The following is a 21,300-nucleotide window of genomic DNA, read 5'->3' on the forward strand; positions in this document are numbered from 1 at the left end:
GTCGCGGGGGGTGCTGTGCCTATCTCAGCTGACATTGGGCGATATGCTGGGTACGCCCTGGACAGTCATATATACATATAGAGACAAACAACCAATCACTACGGTCAATTTAGAGTGACCAATTCACCTAATCATGTTTTTGGACTGTGGGAGGAAGCCGGAGAACCCGGAGGAAACCCACGCGCACACGGGGAGAACATGCAAACTCTTTGCAGAAAGGTCCTTGTTCCGAAGTTGTTCCAAACGGGGCTCGAACCCAGGAACCCGGGTCTTCTTGCTGCAAAGGCAAGAGTGCTAACCACTACACCAACCGTGGGACTTGACATATCACACATTATTACAGAGTTAGTCTTCTCTTAATCTTGGTTAACAAGTGGTAATTGAGTCACAGTTGCCTTTCTATCATTTCAAATACTTCTAATCATACTCCTCTGACCTCTATATAGTATATACAGTATAAAGTATATTGTGTATATAGTACATATATTTTTTTTTATCTTATTTCTTTCTATGTACATGTCATTTTCTGTATATTGAGCTGCTGGAACCCTGTACTCTCCCCACTGTGGGATAAAAATAAAGCTATCTTATCTTATCTTAGCATCAGACAAAGCATTGTCACCCAGATAATTCTTCTCCTTTTTAGACCATTCTCTGTTAACCTCAGAAATCCCAGTAGATCGCCTGGCACCAACAACCATGCCCTTATCTCATCATTTAGCAACCATTATATCACTTCTCTGTCCCATTCATTGAGCAGCTGCCACGCGATTGGTCGATGAGACATTTGCATTAACGACAGTTGAACAGGTGTAAATCGTAGTGAGACACATTCAGTTCATTTTAGGCAGTTGAGGAACCAAAGATCTCCGTGTTTTAAGGTCTGAGGAGACATTTAAGTTCTTCAATTGCTGCAGAAGCTTCAGTGAGTTGCATTCAAGCAACGTCAAAGGACTTTTTTTTACGTGATAAGATACATGCATGCAAAGTAATAAAGAGCTCATTATCAGAGCCTGACTCAGCAGTCTGACTGGCATCCCCGCACTCTTATAACTCTCTTACCACCAAAAGTGAAGTCATAGTCACTTCGGTGATAAGAAGATACTTGGCAAATAAACTGGAAGTACGTGCCAACAAATGAGTTCAATATCTTTTTCTGTGCCGCGAGCCAGGTACACGCTGAGTGGAGTTTTAAACAAAGACTGAGTCATGCCAGGAAACAAAAAGACGTTATTTCTAATTACATGTTTTCATTAAATGTTCTTCCTTACTATCAGTGTTTGTTTTGCTTTTTAGTATTAAGGCTTTGCATTGGACTTAATTAAATTAAGATAAAGGTTTAATCAAACATTTTGTCTGGATAATGTCTGTCTAACTTGCACTGATAGATTTATTGTAACATTCTGCTACTAGATGTCAAACTGGCGGCTCTACGGCCCACCTCTTAATATCATGTTACAGCCCTTTAAACACTATAATGACAGAATAAATATATTTACTAGAAAAATATTTTTTATAATAGTAACAATAAGGCATTTGTTTCTAATTATAGCATTATTAAATGTTTTAATTCCTCCAGTTTCCACCTCCGGTTGTAATGTTTTGTATTTTTCTTTTTTTTAAGTCAATCGTTCGCCATTGGGAGTTAAGGCCACAAGGGGGCAGTAGTCCTCAAAAATGTAAACAAATACATATAATAATACATTATAAGCTGATCGATAATTAGCTTAATGTGTTAATGTGTGAAAAAGGACCATGTTCCACAGTTCTGAAGGTGAGGTCAGGAGGTTAAGAATTCGGGTGGAGACATTGAGACTGGTATGCTTTTTTGTTTTGTAGCATGTTGGTGTAAATGTTTTATTTTGCACATGCATATACTGCTTGTTTTTTAGTTGTGGGCTGTGTATGAATGATTTAGAGAAGGCTGGGGGACAGCGGCAAAATCCTCTGTATCTTAATCCAGTTTGAGGTGGTGCTGGAAGTTATGATATGATAGTTTAGTCTTCTAATTTAGAAGATATGCCCTGTCTACAATTGCTTTAACCTGCATGGACTTTAGTACATTGTTCTTTTTTTTTTTTTTGTCTCTGTGGCATGGAAATGAACATTTTGACTCCAAAATTGGGTCATACCACATAAAAGTCTACACTGACAGCTCCCAGGTATTTAGTATTTTTTTTTTTATCTGAGCCTTTCATCCCGTCGCACATTTCCGGGGCTGTGTGTTTTTGTGGGTAAAGTGTCACAGGAAAACACACACACACACACACACACACACACACATACACACATGACAAATGTGCGTTTGTGTGTAAGCTCACACTCAGCCACACCCTGCTCATTATATCCTCAGTCAAATGCCCAGAGGAAGCTGCTCAACTCCTCTTTCCACACAAACCATGTAATGTGATGACACTCATATTCTGTTCATCTATAATGACCATACTCTTTTTTTTTTTTTTTTTACTCTTTTCATCCCACTTGCCTGCTGCTTTTTCCACATCCTCCCTTTTTTTGTGGTCTAACCATGGGTGTAGGCCTGCTCAGGCACCAGCAGGGGGCGGAAGAGACCCACTCTAAAAGTGAGCCTTGGATAATTTTTTCCTCACCATTAAAATCAACATAGTAAAGCATGTTTTAACAAGGCAAACCAGATTATAAGCATTTTCTCGTACCAAATTAGGTCCACAAAATGGCATAAAATTGTTGATCAGTGATTCCTGAACTGAGGATGTTCTCAAATGTCTTATTTTGTTATTTGGAGCAAAGAAACAAGGAAATATTCCCATGTAAGAAGCTGAAAATAACTTTTTAATTTGCGTTTTTATTGTTAAGACGCCTCAGTTACGCATGTTACTTCCTCAGATGTGAAAAATTGTCTGCTTAGCATAAAGATATATATTCTGTGATGGACCAGCACCACGCAGTTTCCCTTCATCCCACACAGATCCTTGTATTAAGATAGTAAATAATAAACTCAAGTGTCAAAAAGCAAATACTTGTCCTTGCATCATCAAGGAAAAACTTCACTGCTGATGTTTATAATAAAACATAAAATAGAGAAATATATAGAATATTTAATATAAAAACTAAAAGGATAAGAATAAACTACAGGAGAGATATGCAAATGAGCACATACTGAGATTAATTATTAGACTATTTATTGTTGTGACTGTAATTAGTTTTTATTTGCACACACACTCACACACACACACACACACACACACACACACACACACACACACACACACACACACACACACACACACACACACACACACACACACACACACACACACACACACACACACACACACACACACACTAAGTAGTAGTCGTGAATTTGACCAGTAGTGAACACTCACACACACAAACCGCACTTATCTGCACTCAGGGGCACCCCAACCCTTTGACCTTTTCCCGGGATTTGAACCAGCAACTCTCCAGTTACATGCCCCAGTTCCCTTTCACTGTAACACGAGGAGTTGTGACACTTTTAAAACTGTACTATTATCCCTCATGGTGGGCAACACTTTCACCTCTTCTTCTTCTTCCTCCTCCTCCTCTTCTCTCTCTTCTCTCTCTCTCTCTGTGTGTGTGTGTGTGTAAAAACATCCCTGATATTTGAGGCGCTCCAGAGATGTTTGCCGCGCATGCGCAGTGCCGCGCCGCGAGCGGCACCAGCTGCAGCGTCGAGCAGTGGTGCAGTCATACCGAGCATAGCCTGCGTGTCAGTGCAGTCGACTTACAGCTGGCTGTGAGGACAACTGACGCTACCCGTTCTTGTTTTGTTTTTTAACCCCCCACTCTTAATACTGTTTTACCCGTGCTATCAGAAACTGTCCTAAAGCCACATAAGAACAACCGGAAGTATTCAGGCGCGTTGTTTTTAATTTTTACTTTGTAGACAACTAAAACTTGGAGGCTGGGCCTTTAGCTTCTCTGAGCTTTCGCTTGAGCGGAGAAGAAGAAGAAGAAGAAGAAGAAAAAGAAGCTGGTCTTTGTGTGTAAAAAAAAGTCGATAAATGCTACTAACGAAAATGGACCTGTTGAACTACCAGTACCTGGACAAAATGAACAACAACATCGGCATCCTCTGCTACGAAGGTAAACGAGTCTACGCTGCTTCGTTTGTTTGTGGGCGTTTTTTTTATTTAACGCTTGTTTTTTTTTTTCTAAAAAAGAAAAGTTGTTGGTGGTCGCTGCTGCTGCTACCGAGTTAGCTAACAGTTTTTAAAGTTTTCCACTCTTAGCTTACCCCAAACCAAAAAAAACATATCATTTTAACAACAACAACATATCAGTGTATTGAACTTTACCTCGAGTTCAACTGTTTATAACTTTTAAGCTGTTATTTTAGCGCTGTTACCGTTCTATGACACGACTGTTAGCATAGTTAGCCTACACGTCAACTTCTAGCCGTTTGTTTTGCCGTACACAAGAGTGGGAAGTGTGTGTTGAGGATTTTCTGAGGCAAAAAGGCTGGAATAACAGTCGCATGTGAGCGACGTGAAAATCTCCTCCTGTGTATGACTCACTTCACTTTCAGCTAACTCTGATTAGTCCTATAAAGTTAAAGTTAATGTCTGCCATTTAGTTGACTCATATTCTGTCAGAATCCAGTGCCTGGTAAAGGAAGTAACGTCTGTCTGGAGCTGTTAACGCAGTAAAACAAACAGACTTTTTTAACAGTAGTAGAGCTTTAATGTCACTGTAAAATAAATGAGCTCACCACATGTGCCAAAAAAAAGAGACATTAGAATGCACTAGATATAACAATCATTCAAAAAGTATCAGTTATTATCGTAAAAATGTGTAAAATGCAGTGCCCCAGTTTATTAAAACTGTTTAAAATGTATTTGATATTATGTGACCTTATTAGATATTGACTAAATTAAAATATACATGTATAAAAGTACCATTTATTATACTTTGTGTTAATATTCCTAAACTTAATTAGTGATATTGTGATGATTTCATGTTGTCCTGAACACAGGAGCGTGAGTTCTTTGCAAGTCTCATGACTTTTCGACTATAGTTTGACTTCCCAATCGTCTGCTTTTCTCTTCAGTGCTCACGTATTATCATACCGTCCTTCAGGGAGATTAATCTCAATTCCTTCTGCCATTGCACTGCTCTGCAGCTCAACTAGGACATGACTAGAAACATGTTGTTGGGATTGTTAGAGTGTGCGATCAATGTGATACAATGACACTCGCTTATAGGTATTTCAGTCTCAGAGTTATTGTTATTATCATTATTATTATTAGCATAATCTCAATAGAAGAGCTACAGCAAGGCTCTTCTCCCTTTCCTTCACTGCTTTAATGGACTTGTAAGCACTCCTGTTGCAACTGAATTTGTCATTTGTAGAAGAAGTTTTCATCAGCCTCATTTATTAGGAGCGGATGGAAGCAAAACAGATGTAACTGCATATCTCAACTGACTTCTACTGAAACTATTAGCAGCATAAGCACATAATGCGTTTCTCCCCTGCGGATGAGCATGTGATTAAAGCCTCTGTCATTGGTGATTTATTTTTGTCTGTCTGTAATGCTTCCTTGGGGGGGGTTGCTGCGGTGTTGCTGCCATTCCTGTTTGTAGGTACGATTGTTGCTTTTAGTGCATGCCACTCTTGGAGAGTTTTTGCTCTGGGAACACATGCCATTCTGGTGAAATTTCAGTGACAGCTTTCTTTGAGCTCACTCTTGTGTGCAGCGATAGTAGCAGATAAGACTGGCCTGGGATTGAAGCCAATTGTGGGGGGGGGGGGTGGTGGTGGTGGGGGGTGTCTGTGTCTCTGCAAAGCTTCACCTTTCTCAGGTTTCATCCTGTCTCTCACTGAAGATAATTACAGAAGAAGTGGAGGGGTAGTGGTATGGTGGTGGGTGCTCTGTAGTGTTTTTTTTTTAACACTTGAAATATCCTCTGGGTTGGAAGTTAAACGTAAAAAAAAAAAAAATCCAATGGGCTGCAAACAACAATAACAAAAATACTCAATGTGGATGTGACACATGAATACAGATTAGTTATATTTTAGAGTCTAAAGTGTTGCAAGTTAGACTCAAAAGACTAAGAAACCATGATATTTACTAGTTAACCATGCGTTCACTCAAACATGTGGGACTGAATAGGTGTCAGACTTTTCATCTCAGTAGGATTAGCACCTCTATATTTTTTCAGGATTTTGAATGTGTGTGTGTTGTTTTTTGCTGACTGCGCTACAATTTGACTCCATATGCCTCATGATAAGAAAACAGAGATTATAATAACAGGGAGAAAGAGCCAATCAGCAAAGGGTGTTAAAGAAAAAAAGGGCCTTCATGTTCAAACACGCTAAGCTCAGAAGGGGAAGGGGTGGGCTGCAGGGGGGGGGGGGGGGGCTGTGTGATATTGCGAGTGTGCTGCTGACTTGGTGTTATATGCATGAGCAGCAGAACTCATCCCGACAAACATAATCAGATATACTGTCCCAAAGGCTTTACTTTTGCTCTAAAGTGCTCACACGCCTGTCATCATCAGTGTTTATTAGCAAGTGGAGATGTCACATGCTGCCACATGTGTGCCTGGACACCTGTGTCATGTGTGTTGATATGTTGCATTACTAAAATACTACTTTGTAATATACTGTATTTTATGAGGCACCATGAGATTGCGCCACCATGACGTCTTTAGTACACCGCCTTTGTGTTCTCTACATTAATGACAAAATATTACTTGTGATTATTGCATTTTAGCTTGACCTATTTTATATGCTAAGTAACATGAATCCTCACCATCTATTCTTTGTTTAGAAAAGAAAAGTCACAGTACTTTGTAGTAGGTGGATGCATCACAATGTGACGATGGTGTGGTACACTGTACTACACTGTCTGGTTGCTCTGAACTTTGTTTTTCAATCATGTTAAACTGGAATTTTACTTTTGGGAATTGTTATTTGCAGCTGTCGATTTCCTCCATTCTATTAGATAATATGTACAATATTCATGTCCCTGTGGTCATTTAGCACACAATTGTGAAAAAAAATATTTTTCCTACCCCCCCATCACCCAGTTTCCTGTAAAGCCTTCACCAGTAGTAGGCCAGGCAGTGAGGGATGCTTAGTAAAATGCTGACTGTCCCTTTTTGCTGCCAAACAGGGCAAAATGGAACAAGATTGAAAACCTCCTCAAAACCATGCACTTTTGTCAGGCCCTCTCTTTTGTCCGTCTGTTGTGCTTCCCTTTCCTTTGTCTCTCAGAAAGATCCAAACAATCTAACACCCAGCGAGATCAAATCACACTAATAACACAGACAAAATTTTATTATGAGAGAGCTTATTTTTTACATGTCCTCATGGGTGTTACAAGCCCAAAACCTCTAGAAACCTAACAACAAGGATAAAGGCAAAACCAGAGGGCCATGTTCATGTTACTCAGCCAAAGGAAACTCTGCCAAAAATAATAATTTTGCTGCTTTGCTAAGAGAGGACATACTCTCATCTTTTTCCAGTATCTGAAGGGCTAGAATGAAAGAAAAAAAGAGGGGGGAAATGGAATCATAGATAGGCTTACCTCCATTTGTAATCCAATCTCATCCTGACTCCAAGCCGTTTGAAGTTCTTTCAAGACAAATAGGCTTTGATCATGTGAACCTAATAAACTGAGTGAGCAGAGAACGGGGGGAAGGAGAGCGGAGTTTTTAGTTTGGTGATACAACTCTGCATGTACTTCTGCTGAGTGACTACTGGTTTCACAAGTGGAAATGGGGAGACAGCAATGTCAGTACTGCAGGTGCCTTTGTGTACCGAATAAATAAATAAATGTATTAGCATCTCCTGGCTCAAATCAGGAGAGATTTGAGCCAAATGTTGGTCCTTTGTATTGCTGCATTTACGTGCTGCTCAGCATGTATTTGCCAAGCAATTTATTGCAGGGCTGGGTGCATTTTAGATAGGTGAGGTGTATCTACCTGGCTGCCAACAAAGTATAATCAACAGTCACACACGATCAAATGTCTTGTATAGCTAGCTAGGTAAAAAAAAAAAAAATGCTCACACATTCAACCCTTGTTCAGTGTGTCACTCCTGTACATCTGATAAGCAGTTATGTGTCCCGGATCCTCATTGGACACTAGTGTGGTGTCACCTTCTCGCTTCTCTTTTATTGCCTACCCCTCTGTCCTGCAGAAAACAATGATGTCACCCTTGTTGCCATGGCACACAGTGGAGCAAGCAGGAACATGCTAGAGGGACAGGAAAGAAAGAAAGAACCACTGGCTGTTGGTTTTCAGGAGGCCATGGCCAAACACACTAAAGGCACATAGGGGAGTTTGGGTGAATAGAGCAGGCAGCGCACATTTTATTACAGTACCAAACCTTGTGAGTGCGCATGTTTATGCCCTACTGCCCTCTGAATGACTTCATGATATCATTATTTTCAGATCACCTCAAACTAGTTTTGTGACATCATTGTTAACCCTCCAATGCATAGCCGAACACAACTTTGCACATAACTTCCTCTTTGAGCCAGCTCAGATGCATTTTGTAGTAAATAGCTGTTACTAACTGTGTTTTTTACACAAGTTATTAGGTCTTTATTGTGCTGTTACTCGGCACTGGTTTGTATTGTGTTTGCCTTTGCTATTCCAATTCAGGACAAATAAATAGTCTTCAAATATGAGCTGCAGTTTGAGGTAAATCAAATTGAAAAGAGAAAGGATCAGCCTGTTGCAGTTGCACTGCAGGGGGCTTGTGTCTATTGTTGTCATGAACATGTTTTTAGTTATTATATGAGTATTGTTAGAGACTTATTGGTAATGTGTGCTTCAGTCGAAGCTTTGTGTTTTGTTTGAGGGAAATTTCAGACAGATACATGAGGCCGAAAGCAGTGGAAAGTCCCACTGCTGAGACGGAGCCAGTGGTAGTTTTCCTGATTCTTTTTTTTCTTGTACTCCCACTCTCTGACAACTCTGTAGGTCCTCTGTACCAGAGGGAGACAGACACTGTGAGAAATAGTTCACAACACACACACACACACACACACATGCAGAGCCCATCCACAACATCCATAACCAGATATTTCTGCTCATGGCAGAGGTTTGTGCCTCTCTCAGCAAACTGTATGTCAACAAAAATGAAGTTTGACCTGGAACGCAGCCTGTACAGTAAAACACTGTCATAAAGTAGTTTTGTGGTCTCACTGTTTAAAGATGCAATAAAACAGTCACCTTCTATTTGAAAACGCTGTAATTCTGACTAATTACCGTCATTTTCACATACGGCTGTGGACCCTTTTTTAAGTGTTAGCACGTGAGGAAACAGCAACTGTCACTTCAGTTTTAGCTGTGTTTGAAATGGAACAAAAAGTTTAAATCCCCTTTGTCTCATCCCTGCGTTCTCTTCCAACCTCAGGCGAGGCAGCTTTGAGAGGGGACCCCAGACTGCAGTCCTTGTCCTTGTCCTCGTCCACGTCCTCCTCCTCCTCGTCATTGTCCTCCTCCTCTTCCTCGATCTCCAGCCACAGGACAGGTCCTCCTCCCATCAGCCCGACCAAGAGAAAACTGAATGGGGACCAGGGGGACAGCGACATGGATGACAATGAGCATGTGGCAAAGATGAGCCGACTGTTTGCTGCTCAGCTGTGAGTATCTATTGAAAACCCATTATTGAGCCCTCAAAATACATTTGTTTTCTAGATACTCATTTCCTGGGTTAAAAATATGGATTCAATTTCCTATTGCTTCTCTTTTCTGACTTTCTTTTGCATGCAAAAATGAATCTGTGATGAAGCCGTTCTACTTCCTAGAAGCCACTTATACACACAGAAAAGTCACTGTATTTTTTTTTTTAACTTGTGGATGCCCGTGTTTCTCTTGGCCATGTGTTTGCGGGCACCTCGCTTGCTATAAGCTGTGCACAGACAGGCCTTCTCAGAAGTCCCAGTTTGGACTCCAGGGTGCTATGCCAGGTTTAGCTGGCTCCACAGTGTTCTCCTTATAGCCGCAGACCTCTGGAAGCTTGGAAACAGGGGCTGCACAACATAAAAATGACTCACATCGTCAACGTTCCCACATTCCCACTTCCAGAGATTCCAGAGATTCTAGAGCGCTTACTGGTGGTGAAGGACTGCCGGGCCTGGGGCAGTCATGTCAGAGATTTCTCTCTCCTTCTGTTTATCGCTCCCTATCACTCTCTCTCTCTCTTTTCCAGTTTTACTGAGTCAGTGGTGGGACTGCAGCCACTGCTCTTTATTGCAGACACAATCAATGAGGTGTTGCATAGAGCTGTGCAGCTTTTTAAATGTCTGCTTTTCTTCATTCTTCGTCATTTAAAGGGTACATATTATGCAAAACCAACTTTTTAATCATTTTAATACTTATATTTGGTACTCTGGAGGCCCTGTCAGTCGGCCAAGTGTGAAAAAAGATAACTCACTCATGTTTTTGTGGTCCTTCTCAGTCTAAGTACAGGAGATAAAACGTGATGTTGACTTCCGCACCCACTGGGACGTCACAATGTGCTAAATTCCAGGAATTGTTGTCTCGCGGAGCTCCACTTTGTCTGTAAAACACGCGAGAGTGTTTTAAAAAAGTCCGCAAAAAGTTCTATTCTTGGCTCCACAGTGCAGCACAGAGTCCTACACAAACTTCTAGCCTCAGAGGATTTATCTGTCGTGTGGATACATGTTATATATGACGGCAATGTGTCTGCGAGAGCCTGCAAATGATCACTTTTCCAAATGCTTACTGCTGTTAGCTCCAAGTAGCCTCTGTGGCTGATGTAATTTCCTGTCCCTTAAGTTTCGTTTTACTTTTTTTTAAGGTGGACCTAAAGAGATACTACTAAACCGAGCGTTCTGAACAGGACTGTTTTGGCAGGGTGATTGATCTGCTGTGGTGCCTCATCCTTATGGTATTTTGACCAGGGAACTAGGTTAACTTGGAGAAATAGGGTATAATATGTCCCCTTTAATTTCATCACAATTATGGTGTGTGGTGATTGTATGTGTAACAAGCCAGGAATATACTTCTCTTAAATCAAGTTGTTCTAGAGAAGTATCAAGGGGAAGGGTCTTTGTTCCTTCATCTTGTGACTCTGGGCACACATAACAAAGGGTTATATTGTGCTTTTGTGACATTAGTGCAGAGTCATCTTGTTTTCTTGTTATGAATATGTCAGTAGTGGGAAAATTAACATTGGACTCGGCAGTCAAACCAAGCACTAAGCCCATCTTCCCACTTGTTGCATTAGTCTGTTGTGTTCATTTGGTCATTTTTCAATCCCTGTGAGACATTTTCTTTCCACACACACCATGCGGTTAACTTCTGCATGCACTGATAAGCAAATGCTCCTACTCATGTGTCACAAGTTGGATTCTGTTTAGTAAGTTGGTGCACCACACAGCACAATAGGACTTATTGTCATATCAGCTTTCAGCTTGGTGTTGCAGTTTTTCGGTTCTGTGAAAGCAAATCTTGCACAACAGTAGAGGAAAAACCACCGTGATGCTTTCAACTTGCCCTTTGTTCCAATTATTTGCTGGGAACAACCTGTGACAAGCTACTCCTTCTATTTAATCTTTTTATTTACAGTATTTTGCCAGAGCTTAAGGTTAATTCTTCTCAAGATAAATCCAGATTCAGGGCATTCTAGCTTATAAAGCATCACCAGGACTTTTTTCTTTCCTCCTGGAAAGCCGTCCTAAAAGTGTCTTATTTTAAGTCATTTAATTTTAGGTTCCTCTAAGGGCATTTTTTTCCTGGCAAATGTATCTGTTGAGTGACTTGTGAAACCTGCCTGTCTGTCAGCCTACGAACAGTTCTCCACCTTGTTTGAACCGTCGTGGCTGTCCCGAAAAACAGTGATTATACAAAAGTGGACAATGATCAGTTGGTATTACAGGAAAAAGTCAACCTAAAAATAACCAGGAAAAGAAAACACTGCAGCGCGCCTCACTGTCAACTCATCTTTATTTAACATGCATGAGTTTTCTGCACCATTTAACCCCTTTTCCAATTGTAGGAGCAGCGATTTAGTATAATTTGAAAATGATGGACTCAGTTCTTGGGAAAAAAGTTCGACAGCAAAGCAGAAAAAGTCATGCACACACACACACAGTTCACATATGCCGAGATGGTTATCTGACACCGTTCTAGCTGTTGGATTTTGCTGGCTGCTTCTGTCTTATGTAGCTCATGTTTTGTCTGCACTGATAGCTCTGCACAGTCACTGGTGTTCCTTCATGTTTTGAAGCGTTTTGTGTTTTTTTATGTTTTGCTTGAATGGCAGTTTTCATGTATGCTTTCTCTCTCTCTCTCTCTCTCTCTGTGGCTAAATAATGAGTTGCTTGTTGCCGCCGCGTCTTTTGTCTGCAAGTTCAGTCATACTTTCAGCGCTGATACCGATGAAGAACACTTGACACCCATGATGCTGGGTGGGGCCAAGGTGAAAGCTCGGGTTTCCTTTGTTGTCCAATCAGGTGAAATCAGGGGGGCGGTGCAACTTGGGTGAGATTTTTAAAAAAGAAGTGTTACATGCAAGATAAATGAACAGATCTGTCTTTAGTATACGAAGGTTGATATGGATTAGGGCTTGGCAAGAATCTGGTGATACGAAATATAACCCCAATAGAGGCGTGACGATGCAATATATTAAAATACTATAAGAAAGGTGATATACCGCGAGGAGAGAAAGTAAAATTATGCTCCCAACCGGTGTTCGGAGGCTCAAATGCAACACATATCCACTGTCAAGTAAAACCCCTGTTCCAAATCAATATTGCATCATGCCATGAAATATCATATCAATGCACTATTGATATTTTTCCAACACCCCAAATGTGGATGTGTTACCGTGCACCGTACGTCTGCATGCACTCGGCATGTGTTTCTGCAGGTTTGTGCATGTGTAGCCCGTGTGCTGCCTGTACATGTGTGTGTGTGTGTTTGCTTGTCCATCTGTGATCATCTTTGTGTGTGGCTGTGACTGGGCTCCTTGTCAGGCAGCAGGGGCTAAGTTCTCCTTTTCTCTGAGGAGTAGGAGGAGGAGCCTTAAACAAAGAAGCCTTATCCTGTCCACTGGAGCCTGTGGGCTGGAAGCTTGCTGCAGCCTGTTCACCCGCCTGCCTGCTGCTTTGCAGTTGTAGACCCACGAGTATAAAAGTACTGTTGCTCAGCTGTTTCACCCCCTCCTCTACTTAGAAAGAAGAGCCAGCCACAGTACTGTTCTGTATTGGCATTTGATTGACTGTACCACATCTGATCATATCTACCTCTCCTTTCTTTATATTACAAGTCATGTTGTCAGTGAGTCTTTACAGATTTATTTCAGCTCTTGTCCTTTAGCCTTGCAAAGCTGGTGGAAAATAGTGGTATAATGGCTGCATGGTTTTATAAATTAAGCTACATGTGATCGTTCTCTCACATTCATGGTGTTCACTGAAGATGTAAAAAGCAGAATCCATAGCGGTCAGTTTTACTGCAGCATAAAGAAACTGCAGCTGCTTCTCACTGGGAACATCATCGCAAAGTTGTTCTCAAGGAAGTTTCTCCAGAGGCCAAACGGGGAGAAAATAAGAGACACTCTCTCTCAATGTTCATTGTTAGCCTCTTGTTTTACACAGGACTATTTATATAGTGTGCGAGCATGAGAAAAAACGAAGGGGAGTGCGTGTTCTTTTTTCTTTTGTGTGTGCGAGCGCGTCTCTCTGCTTTTCTTGTTGTGGTCATTCCCATATCCGATCTCTCCCGGCTTTTGATAACAAAGGATTGTCTTCAGTTCTTTTTTTTTTTCCTCTCTGCAGTCATTTCACAGGCAAATAACGTGCGTGATTCTGATCAGCGTTTCTGCATGAGTGAAAACATGAAGGATTTAAAACAGCTGTGTCCGGGGCTCTGCTTGGAAATGCTGTGGGAAGTCTTTCTTACGGGCTTTTTTCGAAAGTCGTGGGATTTGCCAGAGCAGTTTCACTATGCTTATGGTTATCGAGAAAAAGCACTTGATCCATAGCAATAATATATATATATATGTAGTGTATAGCAACATAGTGCGCTTGTTGTATTATCTCTGCATTGTAAGTATTCAAAGAATGCACTAAGGATGCACAGATTATTAATATCGGTTGAATCCCATGACTACAGCCTGAACTGATCAGCATAAACTCCTTTGAGATGTAGTTATACTTCTTTATAGTAATCCCTGTGGCCCTCTCTCTCTCTCCTCTCGCTCTCTGTGTACATTTTGTGGGTTTCTGCAGACCTCGCAGAGCTTGGGCCTGGTTGTAACCTGTGGTTGAGCCTTCATCATGTCTCTTTTTTTTTTTCTTCTTTCTTTTTCGTCATCTTCTTTCTGTACCCTGATTCTTCCCAGATGTTTCCTGTGTGTATCTCCCTCTCTCTCTCTCTCTCTCTCTCTCTCTCTGTGTGTGCCCAACCAAAGATTTGTAGTGAGGTTTTTTTTTCTTCTGCCTTCTCCTGGTGCACAATTGTGAGAAAAATCCCAGCACTTTTATAGCCCCTGTATCTTTGCCTCAAAGTAAAGTATAACTAACTCACCAAAGCGCACTTGGCTGCACACTTTTGAAGAAAAAAAAAAAAAGTATGTCGATTATTTGCTCAGATTTATATTATTCCTTCCATTGTGGCCTTTTTGCAGAAAACGAATCGTAACGTGAGCGAGGATAAATTACTAGTTGTTACTTTCACTAAAATAGATGCACAGCTGTGTTCGGCTGTGTGTTTTCTTTTTCATTAAACACATGATTGCATTTATGATCCTTAACTTGAGGTTAACTTGAAGACAGACCACAACGTGAATGGTTACTTAAAAGGCAGTATATAATGACAGATTCAAGCAGACTAATATTGTTAAAGTTGTACGACTGTATTATTTATGTATTGAGGGTTTTAAATTAAGGGGATCTTTCATTGAGTTCCCTGCACAGTGACTGCTACTGATGCCAGACTGCTCATATCCCAGATTACTGTAGAAAACACTCGGAATAGATTGATTTTCTATGTCCTTGTGTGTCGAGCTGTCCGTCTGTCGTTGTTCTTCTACTTCCCAGAAAACTCTCTTTATTAAATCCAGTACTGTAGCTTTAGCAGTGCCCTAAATAACCTGTTGTTTGATCACCATAATGAGAGTTTTTACAGTAGGTCTTCACTTCAGTTTAACCAAGGATCTTTTCAAAAGACACTTTCAAGTCAACTTGCTCCTGCATAAACTTTCACTGGCTTTGGGCCACTGGCACCATCTGTTTTGTCGGATCCGTCCTGTTTCATTCTATGGTCTGGTTGAGCTTATGGGAGTGATGTTACGGTCACATCAGCAGGCAAGAAAAACAAAAAAAACTGGCTGAATATGAGAAAATATGCAGTCAAAATGCAGATACAAATGCATAATTAAATCTGTCTGTGCAAGAGTTAACACTGCTCTGTGACTCCATTTACTCCACGATTAGTAAGTCATTCAACATTTATGGTGGAATGAGTTTAAGCTGCACCCCTAATTACTTACCACTGTTTTTTATTTTTTTTTAAACCAGATTGTCGCCCCATGTACATGCTGAGACACTTTTAGCTCTCATCCTCTCCTCTCGCCTCAGAACTGGCAACCCTGTCTTTAGGCTCTCGCTATTGTTACCACTGTCTTCATGCCCATGTCTCATGTATAGCCCTCGCTGCCCCCCCCCCCCCCCCCTTTCCCTCCGCTCCCTCTTTCCCCAGCTGCGACCTTAACAATAATTGAGAGGTGAGTAAGGGAGGCAACAGAGTGGGTTTTGAATGCCCGGTGTCTGGCATGAATTGTGGTTTCGGGGGTTTGGTTGGCAGTCAGGAGAGGGGGGGGAAGGCGGAGGCAGTGATGGATTCAACAGCTATGCCATTCATTGGCTGGATTTGTTGTTCCCGTTCACTGGCTCCTGTGACGGCACCTCTTGTTTGAGGATGTGGGCATGTCTATTCACTGACAATGATTATAGTTTGGGACAACTTCTACAAACTGACTGAAGACCCAGTATCTGGGAGGGGACAATGTCTATGCACGTTTTAGGCCATTTAAGTTATTGTGCAATGGCACATAAGAGTCACATGAGAGGAATCAGCCTGTAGTTTTTGCTTAAAATATGATATAACTAACATAATCACTTCATAGGTTAATGTTATGTGATGGACAAATTAGCTTTTTTACTACTGCAAAAGAAGAAAACAGAAAATTATACCACTTTGGAAAACATTAAAAGGCTGCTGGTGAGCTGTCAGGTCGGGTTTATGCATGTGCTGCCAAGTCTCCCCCCTCTTTAACCCTCAGGAAGTTTGCTGCCAATTGTGAGAGAAAAAGAAGAAAGAAAGACAAAGAGGGTAAAAAAAAAGAGAAGGGGTCTCACAAACGAAGGAAACTACCGACCTCACTCTTTTTTTTATCATAGAGGTCTGGACCATTCACATGCAGCCTCCCTGCCCACCTCTCCTCAGCTTTTCCTCTCCCCCCCCCCTCTCTCTGTATTCTGCAGAGACTATTTATTTGTGGAGGACGGTGCTGTGGGCTCCAGATGCTTGACCCAGCAGTCAGGTTGCCTGGTCACATGCATCTACAACTGTTTGCCTGGACATGTTGTTTTGCATGTAAACAAACCTTAAGGAGAGACTGCAGCCCTTTCCCCCCCCCGCCCTTCCAAGTCTCTTTCAAGACTTTTTTTCACATGGGTGGGAAATGCCTCCACACACACACACGATCCAGCGAAGAATAAAAGGCAGTTGTTTTTTTTTTTATGTCATATTCTGCCCACCATTGTTTGACTGCTGTTTATTTAAAGTAAATGTAATTACTTTTTCCCATCACAGGCTTCATTGTCTATGTTTAGTGTGTAGAAGAGAGGAAGTCGTGGGCATGTGTTGAATTGTGAATGGATGTGTGTAAGAATGCGGGTGCATTGAGCCGGAGAGAAAAGCAGAGATAGCAGGAGGGGTAGTACAGTAAATCTTGCTCCCTGTTACTGGGCCTCAAATTGAAAGAGGGGAGTGGAGTGGGAGCTGCAGGAAGGGTGTATTACACAGTCGAAAACACACACACACACACACACACGCACGCAGACCACATTTGACGCACACAGCAGAAATAATTACTACCTGTTTAACTGTAAGCAAGTGTGCAGAGTATCAGGCAATGACTTCACCACAGTTCAGAACTGGGGACTGGAAAAGAAAGTCATCATGTTTGTGTATTAAATTGTCATAACATCATCTTTACTGCTGGGGCCTGTGGCTTTACCTTCTTGCACCTTTCTTATTCATCGTGTAGGATAAAAGACGGGGGAAAAATAAAGATGTAATAACGTGCGTTTGTAAATGGCAACAATGTAATCTGACTGCAGACTCGTTGTAGAGATGAGGATGTTTTTTTCTTCAGAGCTTTAAACTGTGTGCTCATTTGCTCCTCTAAGCAGGGACATACGTTTGAAACGTATCCATGTTCAAAGTCAGTGTTCCTTTTTTCTTTGCCTGGCAAATTTGAGTGTGTGAGAGCATGTCCTCTTGCAGAATGGTCTTATCAAGCCCCTCAGCAATCAGAGTGTATATGTATGAGATCAGTATTCATAGCATCTGCTGCTCCTGCAGTGTTTGACAGAGAAACCCATTCACTATTGTCATTTTTTTTGTTTTTTTCTTCTCTCATCACATTATCTCTCTGAACCCGTCTGTCCTTATTTATCCCCAAACTGTGCTGGTTTTTATTCCCCCGCTTCTTCCACTCAGACTTTCCACCAGTCCACTTCATATATTCCTCACACTTTTGTTAATTGAGTTTATTGCTGTGTTTTTGCTTTGCGTCTCTTAACGCTCACAGCGTTTCTCTGTAACTCTCTCTTCCTCCGTTTTTTCCCAGGAAACCCAACGGAGACTATCGCAGCTCTCCCGTCTCCAAGGACCACAGCCGGAGCGCCATGGAGCGAGTGGTGGTGCCCGGCGGCCTGGGACTTCACAGCAACCACCTGTACAGCCACAGCCACAGCCACCATCACCACCTTGCCAGCTTAGCCGCTATGGACCAGCCACTGGCTCTCACCAAGAACAGCATGGTGGAGTCTGCGCGCAGCAGCGCAGCAGCGTTGACACTGTCGGCGCCGCACACAGTCATCGCAGTGGAGCGCCAGCAGGTATCGTGCACTTCCCCCCCCCCCTTTCTTTTACATCAACACTGACTGTTTGCCAGAAGTGTTTAAAAACCTGTTTGGTAACGGAATCGTTCCTCCGAGCTATAAACCTCTCGCTGAACACACGACAGTGACACCAGTTTAATTTGAGATGGGATTATTTTTTTTTTCCTAACAATGATTTCTTTTTGCCTCTCTGTTTCAGAATCGTCCTTCGGTGATCACATGCGCCCCGGCCAACAACCGCAATTGCAACCTGTCTCACTGTCCTGTGTCCCACAACGGCTGCTCAAGCCTCACCAACAACTACAGGAGAATCAACAGTGAGTGCATCTTTGTTGTTATGTGATAGTGATATTATTACAGAACTTTGGTTATCAGGATTATTATTATTACCTGATTGTTGCCAGGTGACCTTTACTGTGCTCTCTTAGACTGTAATAGTTAAGAGTGACAGAGTTGTGTGATAGTGAATCACCCTCCACAGAAGATAAAACATCAGCTCAAACTCTCTACATCCAGACTGATTAAATAATAATAATTAAATAATTGACAGAAAATTCAAATTCTTTGAAAAAACTGGAGCCTTTATTGGTCCTCCTGAACAAACAAACAAAAATGTTCAAATATCAATTTCCATATAGAAGTTTTAATTTGTATCATATTTGATACAGTGGGTCACAATGCTCAAAGATTTTTTTTTTTTTCTTGAACAAAAAAATACACAAACAAATCAAACAATTCCAACAAAAACAATGCAGCAATGTAACTGGCAGGGTGGAAGTTGCACTCTGCATTTCTCACAGCACACATGGGCACAGTGGCCTACACAGTACTTGACAAAAAATTGTCACACTGCTCATGTGTAGGGCTCAGAAACTCATGTATCACGTACGATACGTTTGGCTTTACAGGGTTAAAGAGAGTCTGTGCGGTTTTCCCTCCGTTCAGTTTTCAGTCTCTGTGTTGGCAGCCCATCAGCTGTAATTGAGCTACAGTAGCGTCATTTATTGCCTATTATCTCCATAAATGAGTCATTTTAGGCCTGGGCCAAATAAAACGTCTGTTTTATTCGTCCCCTCTGTGAGTGTCAGTCATGTTTTCTGTGGTTTGATAACTTCACTGTGGCTGTTTTTATGACCCTCGTGAAATCCCTATGATCTCAAGTTAACAATGGAATTTATTTTCTTTATGAAAAAGTGAAGTAGATGTCGGAGTTCCTATTTTTTTCCACTGACCTAAAATGTACGTTGCCAATGTGAAAACCGACGTTGGGCAATGAATGAAACCACTGCCTATTATCCAAATGAGCTTCAGAGACATTTCTGATTTCATTATGGGAACTAAAGCTCTCTCCGTCGCTCTTTTTGTTCCAGCCAACACAGCCTGCGACCCGGTGATTGAAGAGCATTTCCGCCGCAGCCTCGGGAAGAACTACAAAGAGCCCGAGCCCACCGCCACAAACTCAGTGTCCATCACGGGCTCGGTGGACGACCACTTCGCCAAGGCCCTGGGGGAAACCTGGTTGCAGATCAAAAACAAGGGGAGCCCCTCATCGTCCGGCAGCAGCCCAAACTCCTCCCCTGACAGTCACATGATCAATCACAACCACTCCCCCTCTGTGGTTTCCTGAAGGGGGAGACGGGGGGTTTAAAGAGCGGTCCGCCCCGATGTTCCCCAGCAATCACCCTGGCTCCAGCATCCGCACGCTCTCATCACTCTTGGTCTGTCAGCGGCATCTCAGAGAGGCAGTGCCTGCCTGCTGGTCTGCTAAAAACATGCTTTCCCCCTCTCTGTGCTCAGAGAGGAACGATTCAGCAATAACTTAATTGTCCGTTTTTGGGCTTTTCTCGCCCACTGACCACTGTTATGCTAATGCCAGACAATAATCAGTAATGAGTGATGAGAGTTGACCTAAAGACTGACCTTCCATTCATTCATTCATTCATTCATTCATTCATTCATGCATCATCCTTGCATATCAAGCTTGGAGCCGAGCGTCTGTAGTTATATGTACATAAAGAAAGAGAGGAAGGAAGGTGTTTTAATTATTATTAGTTGTTTTTTTTTTTTCCCCTACTTCTTCTTTGTTTTTGTTCCTTTAACAGTAGTATCGTGGACCGCTTCTGAATTATGGGATGTCAGATATTTGATAGAGAATGACAACGACAAAAGGAAAAAAAGGAAAATAACCTCAATCCACCCTGACTGTGCTACCAAAGAAAACTCTATATACGCTGATGTTTATCAGTGTCCCGCATCGGAAGAAACAACAACAGCAGCAGCAAACACATCACAAAGTATCATCTCCGCCCTTCTGTCCCTCGTCTGTCCCGTGGATGTGTTCACATGATGATGTCACTGTATGTTTATACTGGGTCTGATTTGCACTACTGCCAGAGATAGTTAATGCTGGCATGTTAATATTGCAATCTGGCTCTGGACACAGTGGGACTGACGAAGCTGATTCGGAGACACAATCTCATCACATTCGCTCTTATTTTTAAAGTGTACTGGTCATTCATATTCTGGGCTATTTATTGAACACGGCTGGTAGTGGTCCAGAATTTATATTGGGCATATATATATATATACCAGCACTAGACTGAAGATCAGAACACAGAGAGAACAACAAAACAAAAGTGGCATAAACGATTAGGTAAACCTGTGGAGGAAGTGGCCACTCTTCACTTTGAGCAAACACCTCATCGCCATGGATACGAACAGAAGCATTAGTCACTCCGCTGTCCGCTCACTCACTTTGTACAAAGCACATCAAACACACAAAGTCCTTCAACTTCAACTTCAAGTGAAGAAGTCGTTTCTTTACCATATAATTAGTGGATTAATCAGATTTATCAGCTTCCCCCCACACACAATCATAACTCAAACTGCATCACCTGTGTAAATGTGCCAAATAATTGCATGGTGATTTTTTTATTTTTTTTATTATAACGAGCACAGTAGGGTTATTATTATTATTATTATTATTATTATTATTATAATAACTATCTGTGGTGTTGATCACGGCCATTATGTGAGCGAGCGAAGACAAAGAAGTGCAGACTGCAGTGTTGTCGTGGCTGTGCTTCAACGGTGTGTTTTCACGGGTGTAACTGCTGACACTCACTCTGAGGTTGAAAGAAAAAAAACAAAAAAAACTAAACTG

The 21,300-nt window shown here is 41.7% G+C and overlaps 1 protein-coding gene across 1 annotated transcript; it reads left to right on the forward strand.

Annotated features, from left to right (window-relative positions):
- Window positions 1–3,997: 3,997 nt before the first annotated feature.
- Window positions 3,998–19,764, forward strand: vgll4b (vestigial-like family member 4b; the record flags this gene model as incomplete). The annotated part of the gene is made up of 5 exons (XM_083891862.1): window positions 3,998–4,107; window positions 9,392–9,620; window positions 17,864–18,134; window positions 18,337–18,454; window positions 19,508–19,764. The coding sequence occupies exons 1-5, from the start codon at window positions 4,026–4,028 to the stop codon at window positions 19,762–19,764; spliced, it is 957 nt and encodes a 318-aa protein (XP_083747988.1). The 5' UTR covers window positions 3,998–4,025.
- Window positions 19,765–21,300: the final 1,536 nt, after the last annotated feature.

The sequence above is a fragment of the Microchirus variegatus genome, assembly GCF_963457635.1.
Source record: "Microchirus variegatus genome assembly, chromosome: 7".
NCBI lineage: Eukaryota > Metazoa > Chordata > Actinopteri > Pleuronectiformes > Soleidae > Microchirus > Microchirus variegatus.